Below are 17,325 nucleotides of genomic sequence, written 5' to 3'. Positions count from 1 at the left end.
AAATTTCTGAAAGCTCATTAACTGTAGCCTCGACCATACTGCCCGTCTGTGTGTAGTCCTTCAGGAGAGAACCGGAAAGCTGTTCAGCTCTAATTTTAGATTTTGCAGAGAAAGTGTTTTCATTTGTGCTGGCATTAAAAACCCTGGAAGTGTAAGGGAGGTTTCCCAATGAGAGCTAATCAACACTGCGACCTAAGCAAAAAAACAAAACAAAAAATTGTTTTATCTGGAACGCTTAGAAAATGCAGTATTTCAATGAAGAGCTATATACCAGGGGAGCTAGTCTTATCCACAAAGGGCTGGTGTGTATGCAGGTTTTTGGGATAACCATTAGGTCAGCTTTTCAAACCCAGATGCAAGGACTCTTCAGCCAATCAGTTCTCTAATAAGTAATCTAATTAGGGAGTTGTAGCAAAAACCTGCATACCCAATGGCCCTTTCTGGATAAGATTGGCCACCCCTGCTATAGACATTAAAACAAATCAGAGGTGGATAATTCAGGTCTAGAAAATAAAAATCCAGACCAAGATTTTGTTTCAGCCAATAAGTTAAATAATAAGAGTCACCGTCACAGAGTACTCAACTGGTTGGTTGAAACAAAATCTTGGTCTGAATTTTTACTTTCTGGACCTGAAGTATCCACCTCTGTGACTAATGAAATAATAAAATCAGTTAGAATAGATAAAAACTGGCTGTGCATTTCAAATCATCGGTACTCAGCTGTAGTGAATATACTATATATTCAGTTAATTACGGTGGCCGAGAAAGCCCAATGCAATTCAAAATAAAAACGAGAAAGTCAAATGAAATTCAAAATAAAAAGCGCACTGCAGAGAAACAAAGCATATTATTCAAGTTCATAACGCACACTTTCATAGAAATGACAACCCATGCGAATCACATTCACACGCGCAGCAAATACAGAAAACAACCGCAAATAGCCACAACACAACGGAAGTGTTTCCGGAGGACACATACCGGGATACTTTTCAATGGGGATAATTTTCAGGTATAAAGTGAAGTTACAGTAGAAACCGCTTATAATGATCACAGGTATCAAAAAGCTTGGGACATAATCATTGCTGTACAAATACTGTTTAAATAACTCGCTTATAGTAATCAAGTAGGCTAGTCCACTTACATTGTTCATTTGGGGTATTTTAGTACATGACAACATGCGGGGGAAAAAACTAAAACTACGCTAATTCTTTTTAAAAATTGTTATTATTTACTTTACTTTGATAAGCCTACTTTGCCTTGCGGTAATAACCCGCCTGCTTCTGGCTATATACATAATATAGCTACCGGAGGTTAATGCGGCGTACCAAGAAAACAACGGGAAAAAGAAAGCCATTTTCCCTCAATGACAAATATAGACTTATCAAAGCTTATGATAAACCTCCAGAAATTTGTCACCGAGAACGCGAAACTACAATAAGCTAGATGTACAGTACTGTATTATATAGCGCATTTGAATTGTACATAGTTCAGTATTTTAATTTATGCAGTTTTGTCATTTGAAAAGCGTTTGAAACGGTTGTTCTGTATTTTGAAATCAAAATTAAGTAAATAGTAACACTGTCTGTTTTATTACCTTATATTCATGTAAGAAATTTACACGTCAGGTGGATGGGAATCTACCTGAGACATAATGAAGAAAAAAATCGGTTATGATCATCCGCTTATAGCGATCAATTTCATCCAGACAGACGTGATCAGTATATATGCGGTTTCCACTCTTCCAATCTTCTGGATTGCTAGAACAACTTTATTATATTAGCAAATAATCAAGAAGCTACATGTGTGGTAAATGGTAGATTTTAATGTGATCAATAGCCTAACTGCTGTAATACAGCCTATATATAGGCCTAATTGCTCAGATCTCGAGAGCTACACAGGTTAATCATAAAAACAGCTGCCACTGATTGTTTACTTTAATTTAAAACCAAGCAGTTTGCCAGTTTAATAGCAACGTTAACGTTAAAAACATTGTTTTTAACGTTTTAGCTCATCATGTGACCACCTGAAAAGTGTCCTCCGGAAACACTTCCGTTGCGTTTCAGTTATTTGCAGCGCGCTTCCGAAGTTGCAGTGTATTTGAAGGTTCGTCATGAACTTGAACAATATCCTTTGTTGCTTTGCGGCGCGTTTTTCTATATTAGACCTGAGTTTCTTTATTTTTAATTGTATTTGGCATTCTCGGCCACCGTAGTTAATCAACAGTATCAAGCACACGTTTTCAGTTATCCTTTTTCAGCTTAGTTTATTGCTATTCAGCAATGCACAGTACTTAAATTTATTTTGTACCTGAATTCCTACATTGGCACTAACATGGATGTCCGAGATGTGTGTGAATGAAGCAGTGCACTGCAGCATAATGACCATACAGATGGAGCATTACTTTGACTGAGGCCCAGATTTCCAGTCCAGCCCCTGAATCCCTTTAACCCCGAAAGCTGGCTCTCCCTGCTGCATTGTTTTGCACAAATGCGCTCTGCCACCACACTGTTCTTTGTTTATTTCCAATAAAATAAAAAGAATTTTTGTAGTGTTTTGTGCAAGCGTGTCTACATAACAAATTAACCAGCATGTGGGTAGTAATCTAGTAATGGTTTGGAATTCCCACTGTGAAATCTCTCGCTGTGGCTGCAACAGGTCTTGCCTGAAATACAAACAACTTGTGCAGATTTAATACCCATAACGTTATGATAAGCTCTCTAGTCTTGATTACTTTCCTGAGACGTATTTGAAGATCATGACTGAGTTACACAAATTGTTTATTGAATTCATCTATATTAATTCTAGCTTTGATTTCTAAGTAAGATGGTTAGATGGTTGTGCTCAAATGGTATATAAAACTGGAGTGCAGTGGTATATGGATTTTGGGGTGTTAGGAGGCAAAGAGGCAGGAAACTAAGCCATAACTAGTAATTATTGCTAATTATTTAAAAATAATATAGATGATATATAAATCAAGACTTCCCTTCCTTTCACTGGGTGTTCCTTGGTGCCGTCACACCTGTACAGAATACCGTAGATGGGCAGCCTAACCGTATGTCTGCCTTTCAGGACGCACTGCTTGGCTGTAACTTGTTGCTAAGCCCATGGGCTTCCAGGATTCCCTACACAGACGTCTCCAGTCTCCCAGGAGGTTGTGTGTGGGAGATAAAGTGCAAACATCACAGTTCGGTGTGTAAACAGACCTTGTATAAGCCGCCCACATCTCCTGTATCACACACTCCTGAATACCATGACTCACGGCTTCACATTGCTGATCCATGCCCCCCCCCCCCCCACCTGTCCTCCATGACGAATAATGAATAACTGCTCTCCCCTCCGGTCCCTCCCTGCTCGTGGTGTTTTGGCCAAGAAAAACACACCACCCAGTGATGACTGCGACACAAGTGCAGGAGGGGAAGGGCCAGTCTGTCTGTCTGTGTGTCTGTGTGTGTGTGTGTGTGTGTGTGTGTGTGTATATATATATATGTTTTTATTTTTTTTTCTGTGTGATTCAACCTCAGTATCTGCATGCTTTGTGTGTGTGTGTGTGTGTGTGTGTGTGTGTGTTTGTGTGGAGACAGTGAAAATACTAAGCACAGTATGACATCATTTTGATGCTAAATTACCTAAGTATGATGAATAATCCATAAATCAGAAAATACATTCTTTTTTATCGGAATTAGTAAGATATATTTCTCTGACAATATTGGTCATTTGTTATCTTTAACCGCTTATAAATAATCATTATATGAACATTGTACATTAAAAAGCTTTCTGCGGTTATTACTGCCATTCGGATGAGTCTCCTTGCTGTGTCCTTGAAAGTCAGTGATTGATGGGATTCTGCCAGATGACATGGCTGGCGAGGGAGAGGACCCATAAGGAGAGGGGAGAGACCGCGAGCGAGACGTGCGGCGAACGTGAGCCAACGAGGCTGCTGAGGTGAGAGAGGAGCACCGGGAGCAGAGAGAGGGAGCCAGAGCGCGGAGCGGGGAGAAGACGGCGAAAGAGGAGCAGGCAGCGAGCGAAGGAGACACACGCAGGCACGCACGCAGGCAGGCAGGCAGGCAGGCACGCACACACACGCGCACAGAATGCATGGTGAGCGGGCAGCACACACTCGCTGGTGCTCAGGGCCGTGCTAGAAAACCATGGGATGCATCAGCTCCAGGAGTCTCAGTAAGATTCGCTTCATTCACTGTTCATTCAGCAAGCTGTCTGGGTGTGGGCCCTGCTTTCCGGGGTGGGGGTTTCTATGGTAACACTGTGCTAGGAATGTTCCTCTCTGCTGTTCAGAAATAGGCTGGCATTTGTGCTGACAGTCCCACCACGGCTCTGGTGGGGGGGACAGTATGATGTGTTGGTGTGGGATTGTTTGTATGGCAGGGATATGAATGTGTGTGTGTGTGCATGCGTGTGTGTGCGTGCATGCGTGTGTCTGCGTGCATGGAAACCTGCAGGCTGCCTGGTATTTCTGCAGAGTCGGGGAGGGCGGAGGATGGCGCCTGGCCCCTGACTCTTATTGGGGGTGTCTGTACTGTTAACTGCTACAAGTAAAAATCCAGAGGGAGCAGCACAGCAAGCAGAGTAGGTAGCAGCATACTGAAACGCTAAAACAGAAAAATGCACTGCAGGGAGAGTGGGGGGGGGGGGGGGGGCTCACATGAGCCGGGCTTGCTGATCCTGTCTGTGGAATCGCGCTGCAATGTTTATTCAGGCAAACCCCAGGTGAAGATTGCTTGTTTTATGCCGAGGTCAAGCACAGCATGCACGGAAGCATGCATCAAATGCAGTATGAGGTATTGTGATGGCTCTAATGTGGCAGACAGTAATGACACCAGTGTCACTTTGCATACTTTCAGTTTTCATGGCATTGCTAAGGCAAACATTCAATATGCGTATTCCCATCGTGCGGGTAACACAACTGGGAACACAACTGGTACGGCTGCTACGGTGCAACAGGAGGATAAACACACAGTAGAGGTCCTTAATTAGGCAGTGAATTCACAAGCTCGTGGATTACGGGACAGCGCAGGAACTGAGCTACGAAAAGAGGGAGAATATCCCTGAGCACATGAACAAAGAGAAAACTGCTTGTGGTGACTCTGAAAGTTTGCGTTAAGTGGCTGTAGAGGTATGGTAGGGTATGCATGCACAGTGGCCTGCGGACTCCAGAAAAATTACTGGGAGGAACGTGGCTGCAAGTGAACATCTTAGACATTTAAGAGACAGAAAATGTATGGGGTTTCCTTGTCAGCTGAAACAGAATTGGGTGTTTGTTTTGAAAACCTGACATCTATCAGGAAAAAGGCAGCTGACCAGCTGGTGCGAGGCCCCCTGTCTGTCAGGTGTGGTACTCTCAGCAGGATGGGCGAAGATTGAGCCCAAAAGCTCAGCCAGGGACCCCATTCAAACCTGCAGCCAGATATTAACACAGCGGCCCATCAACAAGTCAGGCTGAGGGATTAAAATAATGGTGTGTCAGTTTCCAGTTATAGCTGTAGGAATTTAAAAATTATAATAAAATGATCATATTTTAGTTACAGTGTCAGACATTATACATGTTTACTTTAGGCCATGATTTAAAAAAAAAAATCTGACAGAAATACTGGATATCACTTGGGTTTTGTTTTTTTTTTATTTGTAGTAAAAGCTTGGCTCTGTAAATAAGAGTCGACTAAGCAATTCTTCTGATGGCGTCCTTTAGGTGTGAAGGTCATTGTGATGTCATTCTGCACGTTCTGTTTGTGTATTCCAGCTCCTGCCAAAATGTTCTTTTCCCCATATTTTCAGGTGTATTTTTGTTATCATTGCAGAGACAGTAACAGCCAAATTACAGTAAAATGTTCAGCAGTCAGACATTATTTTAATTAAATAAGTATATTGCAGAGCAAAAAAAATTGGGAAAACTGAAAATGATTTTATTACTCTTTAAGAAGGCAATCATTTAGAATTCTTGGAAATAAAAATAAATAAAATTGTATACGGTATAAAAAATATAATACAGTATATAATGAAAATGAGTGAAGTGCAAGCTGTATGCAGCTGTGAAGTAGAAGCAAGACAATCAACAGTGAAACAACGCAGGAACAGCCAACAGGAGGATGCTCTGCAAAGACATCACGATGACATCATTTCCTGATGACATCATTTCCTAAGGATATATGGTGCGTTCGTTTTTCTCTCGGAACTCGGAAATTCCGAGTTGAGTGACATCACGTCCGACAATCTCCCGTTCGAGCTACCCACATCTCGGAACAAACATGGCTGCCTCCATGAACACGTTGCTGTGTGTTGTTGCTTTATATTTTAGCAGATTTGGAGTTTTCCAAATGAAGAAAATGGAGAAATTTAGATTTTTCCGAGAGACAAACAAGAAACACGAACTAGTCAAACCACATTAAAAGCTTTATAAAATATTTTAGTACATTCACAGCGATATTCTTTTTTCGATCAGTAAATAAACTACAAACAAACCAAGTCACCATGTTGAAATTACGTCACAAGGGCAACTCGGGCAACAAAATCTTATCCGACTTCAACGTCATAAAAGGGGCGTGTTTCCGACGGGAAGTGATGTTTTTCGTGACGTATCGTGACGTTTTCATCCGAGTTCCGACTTGGAGAGAAATAATCGAACGCACCAATATACCTGAGTAAATTAGGGGCCACAAACCCAATTTCTCTGTTAATGGGGGAAATTCTATGTCAGCTATAGCTTCAAAACAGGATTCAAGCTTTGTTTTAATATCCCATTGGGTTTTGCCGCTACCAAGACTTGTATGTGATGAACATACTAACGACAGTTAGGTGCTTATGAATTATATCCCCAAGGGGGAGTATGTTTAGAGGTTGTTCTCACTAGATTTTTGCCTTTTGCTTCAGTAATTTTCTGCACCTGGCACCAGTGTGCCCTGAAAAGTCATGACTAATGCTATATGCCTCAAAGCTTCAGAATAGGATTCTTCGGCCGTGGACAAACGTATTTTCTGTTTGGTTACAAAAGGAACCGCCGCAATAACAAAGTGGAACAGAATAGACAGAAAGGGCATTAATGCTCATTACATATAAAATATCGCTCGTGTACGTATATGAACTACTAGTTCATATACGTACACGAACTGCTAGTTCAATTACAACAAAAATGTGAAAACTGATTTTTAAACTGAAGCTAAACACAAGATGTATGCGATGTATGAAAGCTGATAAGAACTCAACAGCAGCATGAAATCTAGCATGTGGAATCTTCACTTGTAGGTGTGTTCGAGCCACATAGCTCTTTGGCCATGATTCATCTTTGGCAAATATGAAAGTGTAATTGTGGTCATTGTGGTTAGTCTGGAACAGGCACACCACTGCTGAAAAAGGGCAACAGGGGTGCAGCTCTTCATGGAACAGGAGCATGCTGACAATATCCTCCTCTATCACTATCTGGGACCTGGAGCTTCTGTGTGTGCTATTAACATTTTGTTGTTAACATCAGTGATGGAGCCATTGGGATGGCTGGGCTGGTACCAGCCAATGGGATGACCAGCCTGGTATCAGCCAATGACAGTGCTGGGCTGGTACTAGCCAATGGGATGACCGGCCTGGTATCAGCCAATGGGAGGGCTGGGCTCGTACCAGACCATATGTGATGCAGCTATAATTTTAGTAGTTCCCAGAATTGCGTGAATATACTCGAAACAGCCATAATTATAATATTTTCTTATTTTCTGCATTTACTAGAAGTCAGTGACATTCTTCACTTCTCATCGTTGGGATATGCCTCTTCTACTGTTTCTGACTGAAGGGGTTTGTGTTAAAGCTGCTGACAGACAGACTGACACACACATTCACTGACACAATGTCAGAAGCTTAGAGAATCCCCTTCCCAGTGTAGTTATTACAGATTATTAGGGACTGGCAGAGGAATGTCAGAGAGAGGAGCTGCAGATGATTATGAGTCAGAGGGATTGTAACTGTAATGGACACCAGCCTATAAAGACATAGAGAACCGCATGAGGAAGATGGTTTAGTGATCGTCTCCTGTGCGTTATCAAAACAATACTAATAACACTCAGAGTAACAAGGCCTGCTTTAACAAAACAATACTAATAACACTCAGAGTAACAAGGCCTGCTTTAACAAAACAATACTAATAACACTCAGAGTAACAAGGCCTGCTTTAACAAAACAATACTAATAATACTCAGAGTAACAAGGCCTGCTTATAAAGTGCCAAATAAGGATGGAGAATAAACTGTATTCGTGCTGATTACACCTCGTAGTGATTCTATCTCTTGCATCCCTAATTAATGGCAGCAAACAAGGTCTTGTTGGGCTGATTAAATTAAGAGCCACAAGAGTTAAGTCATTAGAAACAGAAGAACTTGAACAAGTTGCTTAATTCCTCGCTTCCCCGTGTGTTAAGGCACACTTGTCCTGCCTTTTGTAGCAACTTTGCCAACATGGTCAATGTTAGCGACTTTTTTGTCAAATGCTTTTGCACCACAAACCATACAGAATGTCAGAAAATACTAGTAGAGAAACAATGCCAAGTGCAAAGTAAAGCTTATTAACTTAACTATTAATTGATGATATAATTTAAAATACATATGGATACAATAATATGCAAATCGAAATGTAACAAATTGGCCAGTTATGTGCCTTTGTCTGTGTCTAGTCCAGTATCCAGTCAGTATCCAGCATCTCCTTGGGTGCTAAACATCCCATAGAGAAGCACTCTGCTGCGGTCCCTCTGATGAGTCATAAAGTCACAGATTTCGCACCACGTGTTCCTTCCAAAGTCCCTGCATCCTTGCCTGAGATAAGCCAGTGGAAGGCAGATGGGGGGGGACATACGTTATGTAAATATTGCGTTTCACATGGGGCTGTTGTCTGAATAATGTGTGCGGTATACTTGAGAGAGCCCTACGTCAGGTTTATTGCCTTAATTCGGATAGCTTGCTGTATTATTTATATTGCTATCATTTATATGATAATTGACTATGATTCATATAAAAGCAATGCAATATTGCAGTATATAATTTTAGAATGCAAGGAATTATTATACTCCAAGCATAAATGTAGTTAATAAATGTTACACAGTGCCTTGCACTTCCTGCTGTATGCTATGGTGACACTGAGTTAATCACACATTTTTGTTGTTTTAAAACTGAAATAATTTCACTCTTTATATCACTTGTACAGTATAGACTCATGGTGAACCTGGAACCTATCCCTGGAAATAAGAACATAATCCAGGGAATGAAGCTGGGAATCCAGGGAATGAAGTAGAGAATCCAGGGAATGAAGCAGGGAATCAAGGGAATGAAGCTAGGAATCCAGGGGATGAAGCTGGGAATCCAGGGAATGAAGCAGGGAATGTAGCAGGGATTCCACGCGATGAAGCTGGGAATCCAGGAAATGAAGCAGAGAATCCATGTAATGAATCAGGGAATCCAGGGAATGAAACTGGGAATCTAGGGAATAAAGCAGGGAATGTAGCAGGGAATCCACGGAACGAAGCAGTGAATCCAGGGAATGCAGACAGTTTAGAGCACAGGTGTCAGACTCCAGTCCTGGGGGGCCGGAGCCCTGCACATTTTTGGGTTTCCCCTCGTTTAACACACCTGATTCAACTTCTTGTGCTAATTACCACATAGCAGTCGAGCTGAATCATTTGTGGTGGAACAGGGAAAGAACTAAGCTACACAGGGCTCCGGCCCCCCAGGACTGCAGTTTGACACCCCTGGTTTAGAGACACCAGAATCTAATGAGGTGTTTTGGGCTGAGGGAGGAACCCAAAGTACCTGGATGAAGCCGCTGAGAGTGCAGGGAGGGGGGTGCAAGAATGAGTCTCCCAGCCCTGGAGATGTCAGGCCACAGTGTTCTGAGCAGAACGGAAATGCATCCATCACGTTAACAGAGTCACATTGCACTGTCAGGGACAGTCAGCATCTCGCTGTTGGGCAGCAGTAGTTGACGTCCTATTGACATACAACAATTAGTGTTTGTGGACTAATAGGGAAATCTTTGCTAAACTGAACTGCTGAGCACAGTGACATTAACAAAAAATTATCAAAATATGCATTACAGCATGTTGGGGCACATATTAATGGTTCAGTTGTGTTAAAGGTTTCTTTGGATTCAGATCCAAATATCTCAAAATATACGTCAGCATATATGTCAGCAAAGTTTGCCTTGCCATAAAAAATCTTATGAGTATAAAAATCATCATTTAAAAAAAATATATGCATTTATTATGTTATGTGGCAAATAATAAGCACTGAATTCTCTTGTACGGTAAGGTCTCTTCTTGTATAACATCCCTTGATCTGGACCTAAGAGTAGAATGTTAGCAGACCTTGACATGACTGTGTGTGATGCTCAGTGGCCTGGAATGCAGCGTGACACCTCAATGCAGCATGTGTATCTCTGCCACTGGCATAATCCACCGCCTTGATCTCCCTTCTGTGTCTCCGTCTTGCCTGTGCAGTGCCCGGCTCCGCTCCAGGGCAGCAGGAGGCGCAGCAGGTAGGCCCCTAAACCATCTCCTCTCTCCTGTTTCTTCCACGGACCAGGTTTGAGGGAGATGGCATGCTTGACCCCTGATTGGAGGCCCCAAAAAAGTGGATGGGCTACAGGCAGTGTAATGCATCATTTCCATGAGCTACAAAAGCCAGAGCCATTCATACAGTTACATGGTTCCTCTTTATTATGCAATTCGATAATATAATTTCATAGTAGGAATATAACAGCCAGTGTTTCTGGTCACATGAGAGTTTTCGGAGGCTGGGCTCATACAAACACAGTCCCAGTAAGATGTACCTCTATTTATAGATGGACCTTTTAAGCACACCGTGAGTCATTTGAAGGCCTATAAACAGTCTGATACGTAATGCTTCTTCATTATGGCCAGTCAGCTTGTACTTTACGCCTTTAAAATGAGCGAGGCTGCGGTGAGTCAGCAAGGCCACATCTGTATCTCAACATAAACTGCATGGCTGAAAGAGAGAAAAGTCTCACCGTGTGTTTGCAGTCACCTCCGTGAGAAAAGCACCGGACAGGATGCTGCACATGCATTGTCACCAGACAATCATCCAGCAAAATATATATATTTATGCGGCCAGGTGCTTCTCTGTACGATGTTAATGCATTGTCATGTCAATTATTAAAACGAAAACTGCTCATACCTTTTCTGCTTGTTTTTTTATCTTAGAGTAATGTATGTCATGCTCCTCTTTTTCTCTCACAAGTCTCCTTACATCCATCCATCCATCCATCCCTTCATCGTCTTTGCCCTTTTCCTGAGTCGGGTCACGGTGAGTTTCTGTACATGGCAGACGGCTCTCTGGCCACGGCCAGATGTGAACAGCCATAATTCACACACATCTTTTCATTCCTGCTGTCTTCCATATGCTTATATTCCTTTACGCACTTTTAGTCCTGCTGCACAAGCTTATCCCTCTAGTTCCTCCTCTGATCATCACCTGCCCACATTAAGTCCTTGTATTACTGTCATAAATCTGTTCCTCTGGCCTCTATATAGCTATCTGTGGAGGACACGACTTGCATCATCCCTTGCCTGAAACGAAACTCCAGTTCCTATGGGATTGGAGCTCTGGCCAAATCGTCTCTGACAGGCGTATCAGGTGTGTGTCTGTCCTGTGGCCGGTAAAACAACCGCATGCTGGTTCCAGCCCTCAGAGCCAACATGGTCCCCAGTCAATATCCCTGATCGCTTCCACCAGACTGTGACAGCACGTGTCACTGATCATGTGAAATCCAGATATTTGAACCGTGATTCATCTACAGTTTAGCGCAGTGTTTCCCAATCCGATCCTCAGGAGCCTACAGTAGTCCACATTTTTGCTCCTACTGGGAGGGAGCCAAAACACGGAGCGACCGTGGGTCCCCAAGGACTGGATTGGGAAACACTGGTTTAGCAGGAGGTGGTGTGCACTGTACCATCGTCTGTTTCATTGTGTGGCCTTCGCACCAGTGTAGCCTGCTCTTTGTGTGGGATGTCAGGTGCAGAAGTACCTCTTTGTGCTACAGTATAGTTTTAAGCTGGAGAAATTATTTACATTGAATCATTTTAAATTAAAAAAATGCAACCGATGTGAACATAAATGTAAAGTGGCACTTGTTGGGAGAAGCATGGTACCAGTTTTTTTGGTTGCATTACCAGCAAAGAACACCCACAATTATCTGCATTTAAAGGGTGGACAGTCAATAGGTGAGACAGATTATTATATGGTAATACATGTGTGCTTTGTAACTCTTAATAATGTTTGCCACTGTTGCTGTATTTCGAGGCCCACACACGTGAAGGGTGCACAGTGCCTGAAGCAGAACCGTGTCTTATTCATTGGTATTTCATGTTAAATGGCTGCTGTGATGATATTCCAGCTTCCGAGGCACTTATACGTAAACGCAGCAGAGAGAAGGAGCTGAAAGTTTAACGTGCTGTAAGAAATCCTGTCTGATCACCATCTACATCCCATAATGAGTCTGCTGCATTATCAGTACTGCATGGCATCAAATTCTGAAAACTAAGAATCACCCACGACAGAGTAGTGCGTCCAGTGAAATCAAAACGAAACACTCTTCCTTTTAATTATCCACTGTATCTTCTCAGTCCAATCTCCAGTGAATCTCTCTTTGCCTTTAAATCTGTCAAAACATTAGGTATGACGCGATCCATGAAGGACAAAGTAACAAAGCCCACTGCAATGGCCCAAGGCCGTGTGGCTCACATGATTGAGTGGCAGAGTTGGGGCACACCATCTGCTGGGCCAGAGGGGGGTGCGGGCCGTGCCAACTTGCACCGTGAGAGGGAGAGACGGCTGGAAAACGATGCCTACAGTGACTTGAGTGATGGAGAAAAGGAGGCCCGCTTTGCAGCTGGTGAGACACAGAAATGCGAACATGGTGAACGCTGTGCTGACTGTCGCTCCATCCGATAATTACTATCCAGTTAAATTAGTGTGGAACTGTCTTATGTTATTGGGATATTGTATGCCTATACCTACACTTAATTATTACTTAAAATGAGTAACCTGCTGTTTCTTCTGCATTTAAAGCCAACATTTATGAAACATTTTCTGTGTTTTCTAATGTACTTTGTTCAAAACTGCAAGCCTGACAGCGGAAGAGGACACCATATTCCATGTTTGTACATTGTCACCTGAGCCGCTGTTTGCATAAATTGCACTGGGATGGCTGATCCTCTTCTGCGCCCACAGGGGTCATGCAGCAGTTCGCCATCTCTGAGGCGACCCTCCTGGCCTGGAACTCCATGGATGAAGAAAGCTTTGGTGCAGGGTGTAACCGTGGCAGCGCCGCCCAGCTCAGTGAGGTCAACCAGCACAGCGTCACTAGCAGAGGTACCGGGACACAAAGAGATCAGCGCGTTTCACTCACTCTTGTAATATATATTACAAATATCACATAATTGGGTGTTTACAGGCTTATTATCTCGTCTAATAAAATGCCGTAAAACAAAATTACTAAGACACACACAGCGTAAAATAAGTCACATACTGTTTACACTGCTGCACACATTTAGGTCACCGATCCATCAGCATGCAATAGCTGAACCACAGAAGAGAGGAAAAAGGCAGCGACATGGTTGTACCCAGCAATGCAGTTTATCAAATTATATTCCATGTGCCTGCCCTGAGCAGGGTCACGGGGGGGGGGTCCGCATTCTGCAGGGCCAGTTAACAGAGCTGCACATCTTTGGTCTGTGAGACCTAGAGGAAGCCAGTATACCAGGGGTATGATGAACCAGCACAGAGAACCTGGATCTCCAGACCTACAAGGCTGAGGCAGCAGTGCCAGCCTGTACCCTATTTTATAAAATTGTTATTGATTTTACAATGACTGCAATAACACACGGTAAATGAGCAATTATGTCTTTACAATAACAACAATCTGGGCTTGTGGTTGCACTTAGTCATATACACAGTCCATACTACATTAGGGCCTGGGGGTGCGGGGAGGGGGAGGGGGATGGGGGACTCTGCCATCTGCCAGTGGTGGGGCCCTCGTACCTGAACTGCACCCACTAATTTGAATGCATCGTAGACATAAACACACAACTCTGTCACACACATACATGCACACTTCACACCAACACGGCCCGCCGGGTGGAAGACCCATCATGGGGGGGTTCGGGTGGCCCTGGCCGGTGTGGGCGGCCTCCTCTCTTGGGCCGCGGGCCGGGTGGTCCTTGGCTCTGCTGCGCCGTGGTGGGGCCCTGGCGGACAGTCCGGGGAATCTTGGGACGCTCTGGGCCCTGCTAGGCGGATTGGGGGGGTTCAGTTTGGGCTGGGTGGGGGGTCTGCCGCTCCCCGGTTGCCGCGGGTCCGCTCCCGGGTGTGGGGGGGGGGGGGGGCTCTTTGTGTATATGGGCCCCCCTTAGATCATCCTGCAGTGTCGGGGGGGGGGGGGGGGCGTGCCGGGTCACTGCGGTGGGCGGTGGTCCGTCCTGCCGGGGGATGGGCTGGGGCCCCTCCGGTGTGTGGGGGGCCATCCGCTGGAGGGGGGGGGGGGCGGTGGTCCCGGTTGGGGAATATACATGTATATGGGTAGGATCATGTGTGTGTATGCTACATTAGATTGACTTTATTAATCCCACAATGGGGAAATTCCTTAGAAACAGCAGCAATAATTAAAAAGACAGTATAACAGGATCCATAGGATCAGCAAAAATAACAATATAAGAACAATATAGACAGTTGATGAGACAGTTTTACTATCATCCTTCTGTCCGCCACCTCCTCAATGGTGTCCAGTGTGCAGCCCAGGACAGAGCCAGCTTTCTTAAAAAGCTTGTTAAGTCTTTTTCTATCTTCATATATATAATACATATATAATACCTATTTGTAACATTATTAATTATCATTATTGATATTGTTGTTATAATTTTTGTTGTTTGATGTCCTTGTAATGAGTGTTATGTTTCTTATGGTTGTTTGTATTCTGTATTCCCCTATTTTCTCCATCCCAACTACATTATTAGTGTTATTATTTCTGTATACCTTTGTTTTCTTTTCTTCTTTTTTTGTCTCCCCCTCTCACCATGGTGATTAATGTCTGTTATTGTTACGATTGTTGTTTCTGTATCCCCCACCCCCCCCCTTTTTTTTTTTTCCTTCACGGTACTAGGACGGGTGAGTTCGGAGCGGCCCCACTCTTTACTCTTGAATTTAATGTAAAATAAAGTTGTTGCTAGCATGTGCTAGAGTGTGCTAATGTGTGCTAGCATGTGTTAGCGTGTACTAATGTGTGCTAGCATGTGTTAGCGTGTGGTAATGTGTGCTAGCATGTGTTAGCGTGTGCTAGTGTGTGCTAGCCTGTGTTAGCGTGTGGTAATGTGTGCTCTTCCCCGCTTCCCCCAGACCAGATGCTACATGGCTCCTCAGCCGAGGTGTGGCCCCATACCTATGTCTCCCAAGGCCTCTACTGCCTCTCCTCCTTGGACGGCTGGGAGCCGGTGAGCAGCAACCCTTCTGGCGTGGGCTCGCCGGCTGCCGGCTCTCACGTCGTGGCTGACGGGGCCTCGTACGAGGGTTACGACGGAAGCTCGACCCCCTTACAACAGCAGCTCAAGGCACAACAAAATCAGTTACAGCAGCTGCAGCAGATCCAGCAGTACCAGCAGCTCCTGCAGTACCATCAGCAGGTGGAGAACAAATCCGCTTTATTTCCTTCCGCTTTATTTACTTGTTTGGCCTGCATAACCGTATGGCTTTGCCAGCTTATACAAGTGCCCGTTTAAAGAGGAAACTCTGGTTAAACACTACGCCAAAGTAGTTCCTTCTGTGCCTTTATGTATTTCTGATTACAGATAAAATATCGATGCACCACTGTATATAATGCATCATTTGCTTTGCTTAAAACAAGTTCAGCTTCAACTCTCATTTAATTTGAAATTATATAATGAATGTTGTATTTGCATTTGTTTTGTTTAGTCCATGGAGCACAGAATTCACAGTCCCTGCCATTCCCTGCAAGCCACGCCCAACAGCACAATCCACAGCTTGCCTCCGCCTACTCTGCCCCCACTGGTTAATTTGTGGGGAGTGGCAGATACGAGGGCCAATCAGTGCGAAAATGTGAGCATGTCTACAGTGGATGGCGCTGTTGCTGCTATAGGCGGAGAGGAACCGGGCTCAGAAAGCGAATACCTACTGGAACAACAGGAAGAAGACGACACCAAGGTCGGGCATGTTTTTAATCACAACATGCTGGAAAAAACAAAATGGAGTTGTTTGTGAGAGAAGTTATAGGGCAGAATCAGAGAAACAGATACACACTATGTCATGAGGGAAACGCATGCTTGCATATCAACAAATGCATGTATTATATGCCTTATTTGCATGTCAAATCAATACTGTCTTTTCTCTTTGAGATGAATATTATTATGCATCAGTTCCCTCATACTGCTGTTCATCACCAGCACTGGTTGTCTCTGAATTCCTGCACCTACAGGAGGAGGAAACACTGTGCACAGAGCTGGAGTCAGAGACGAGACATGAAAACACAAGTGCAAAGCGCAGCCCGGAAGAGGCGCCTGGGGAGTCATCGAGTGAACGCAAGGGTTTCGACATCACTTCCTGTATCATACAGTCCGTGGACGAGAAAGTTGCAGAAAATGGGTCTGTCGCTGTGACTACCAACTGCTGACTGTCTGCTGACAGAGATGGACAGATCATTCATCAGAATCTCCACCAATGTGATACCAACCACTTTCCTGAGGCTGAAAAGCTGAGCGTTTTATGCATTCAAACAAAGAACAGTTTACGCGCTTAATAAATGACCGAAGATGATATCAGAAATGACCTTGACATTGTGAAAAGGACACAAACACAGAATACAGCAGATGTATTTCAGCTGGAAAAAAACAAAGGAACAAAAACAAAACGTAAAAAGGGACAGAAGTTGCATGCTTGTGAAGATCCTCAGTGCTCCATTTTCAGCTCTGCCGACAATATACATATAAATCAAAACAATGCACTATTTTTCGTATAATCAGTAAAAGTACATCCTGAAATATGTCTTAATGTTTTGTGTTTTATTGTTTATTTTTGGAGCTTAACCCTTTAAGCAATTATTTGTTTCAGGGTTATCACAAAAAAAAAACCATAAAATCATTTCACTCATAGACTGTGCATAAAGGTCTGCATGCAAGATATATTTGTGCCAGAATTCAAATATTTGTACATGCAATCATACATATTTAGCAATTATTTGGAAAAATAAAATATTTCCATTGAGCAATAATATCTGAGTAGCCGTCGTCCTTTCTGTTGGCCCCCCCATCTCAAAAGG

The 17,325-nt window shown here is 43.5% G+C and overlaps 1 protein-coding gene across 7 annotated transcripts; it reads left to right on the top strand.

Annotated features, from left to right (window-relative positions):
- The first annotated feature begins 3,884 nt into the window (after positions 1–3,884).
- LOC111839765 (uncharacterized) lies at positions 3,885–17,277 on the top strand. Of its 7 annotated transcripts, XM_072705522.1 has the most exons (9): positions 3,885–4,179; positions 10,481–10,518; positions 11,241–11,306; positions 11,534–11,636; positions 12,676–12,894; positions 13,233–13,373; positions 15,393–15,676; positions 15,966–16,214; positions 16,486–17,277. In XM_072705522.1, the coding sequence occupies exons 1-9, from the start codon at positions 4,152–4,154 to the stop codon at positions 16,678–16,680; spliced, it is 1,323 nt and encodes a 440-aa protein (XP_072561623.1). In that variant the 5' UTR covers positions 3,885–4,151; the 3' UTR covers positions 16,681–17,277. The 7 variants fall into 7 exon arrangements, with proteins under 7 accessions (XP_072561623.1, XP_072561626.1, XP_072561625.1 ...); XM_072705525.1 differs by lacking the exon at positions 11,241–11,306 and having other exon boundaries at positions 3,885–4,101; positions 15,966–16,215; positions 16,484–17,277; XM_072705524.1 differs by lacking the exon at positions 11,241–11,306 and having other exon boundaries at positions 15,966–16,215; positions 16,484–17,277.
- The last annotated feature ends 48 nt before the right edge of the window (positions 17,278–17,325 follow it).

This window comes from Paramormyrops kingsleyae, chromosome 23 (genome assembly GCF_048594095.1).
Source record: "Paramormyrops kingsleyae isolate MSU_618 chromosome 23, PKINGS_0.4, whole genome shotgun sequence".
NCBI classification, from domain to species: Eukaryota; Metazoa; Chordata; class Actinopteri; order Osteoglossiformes; family Mormyridae; genus Paramormyrops; species Paramormyrops kingsleyae.
The sequence above is the reverse complement of the archived record's forward strand: the minus strand, read 5'-3'. Positions and strand labels throughout refer to the sequence as shown.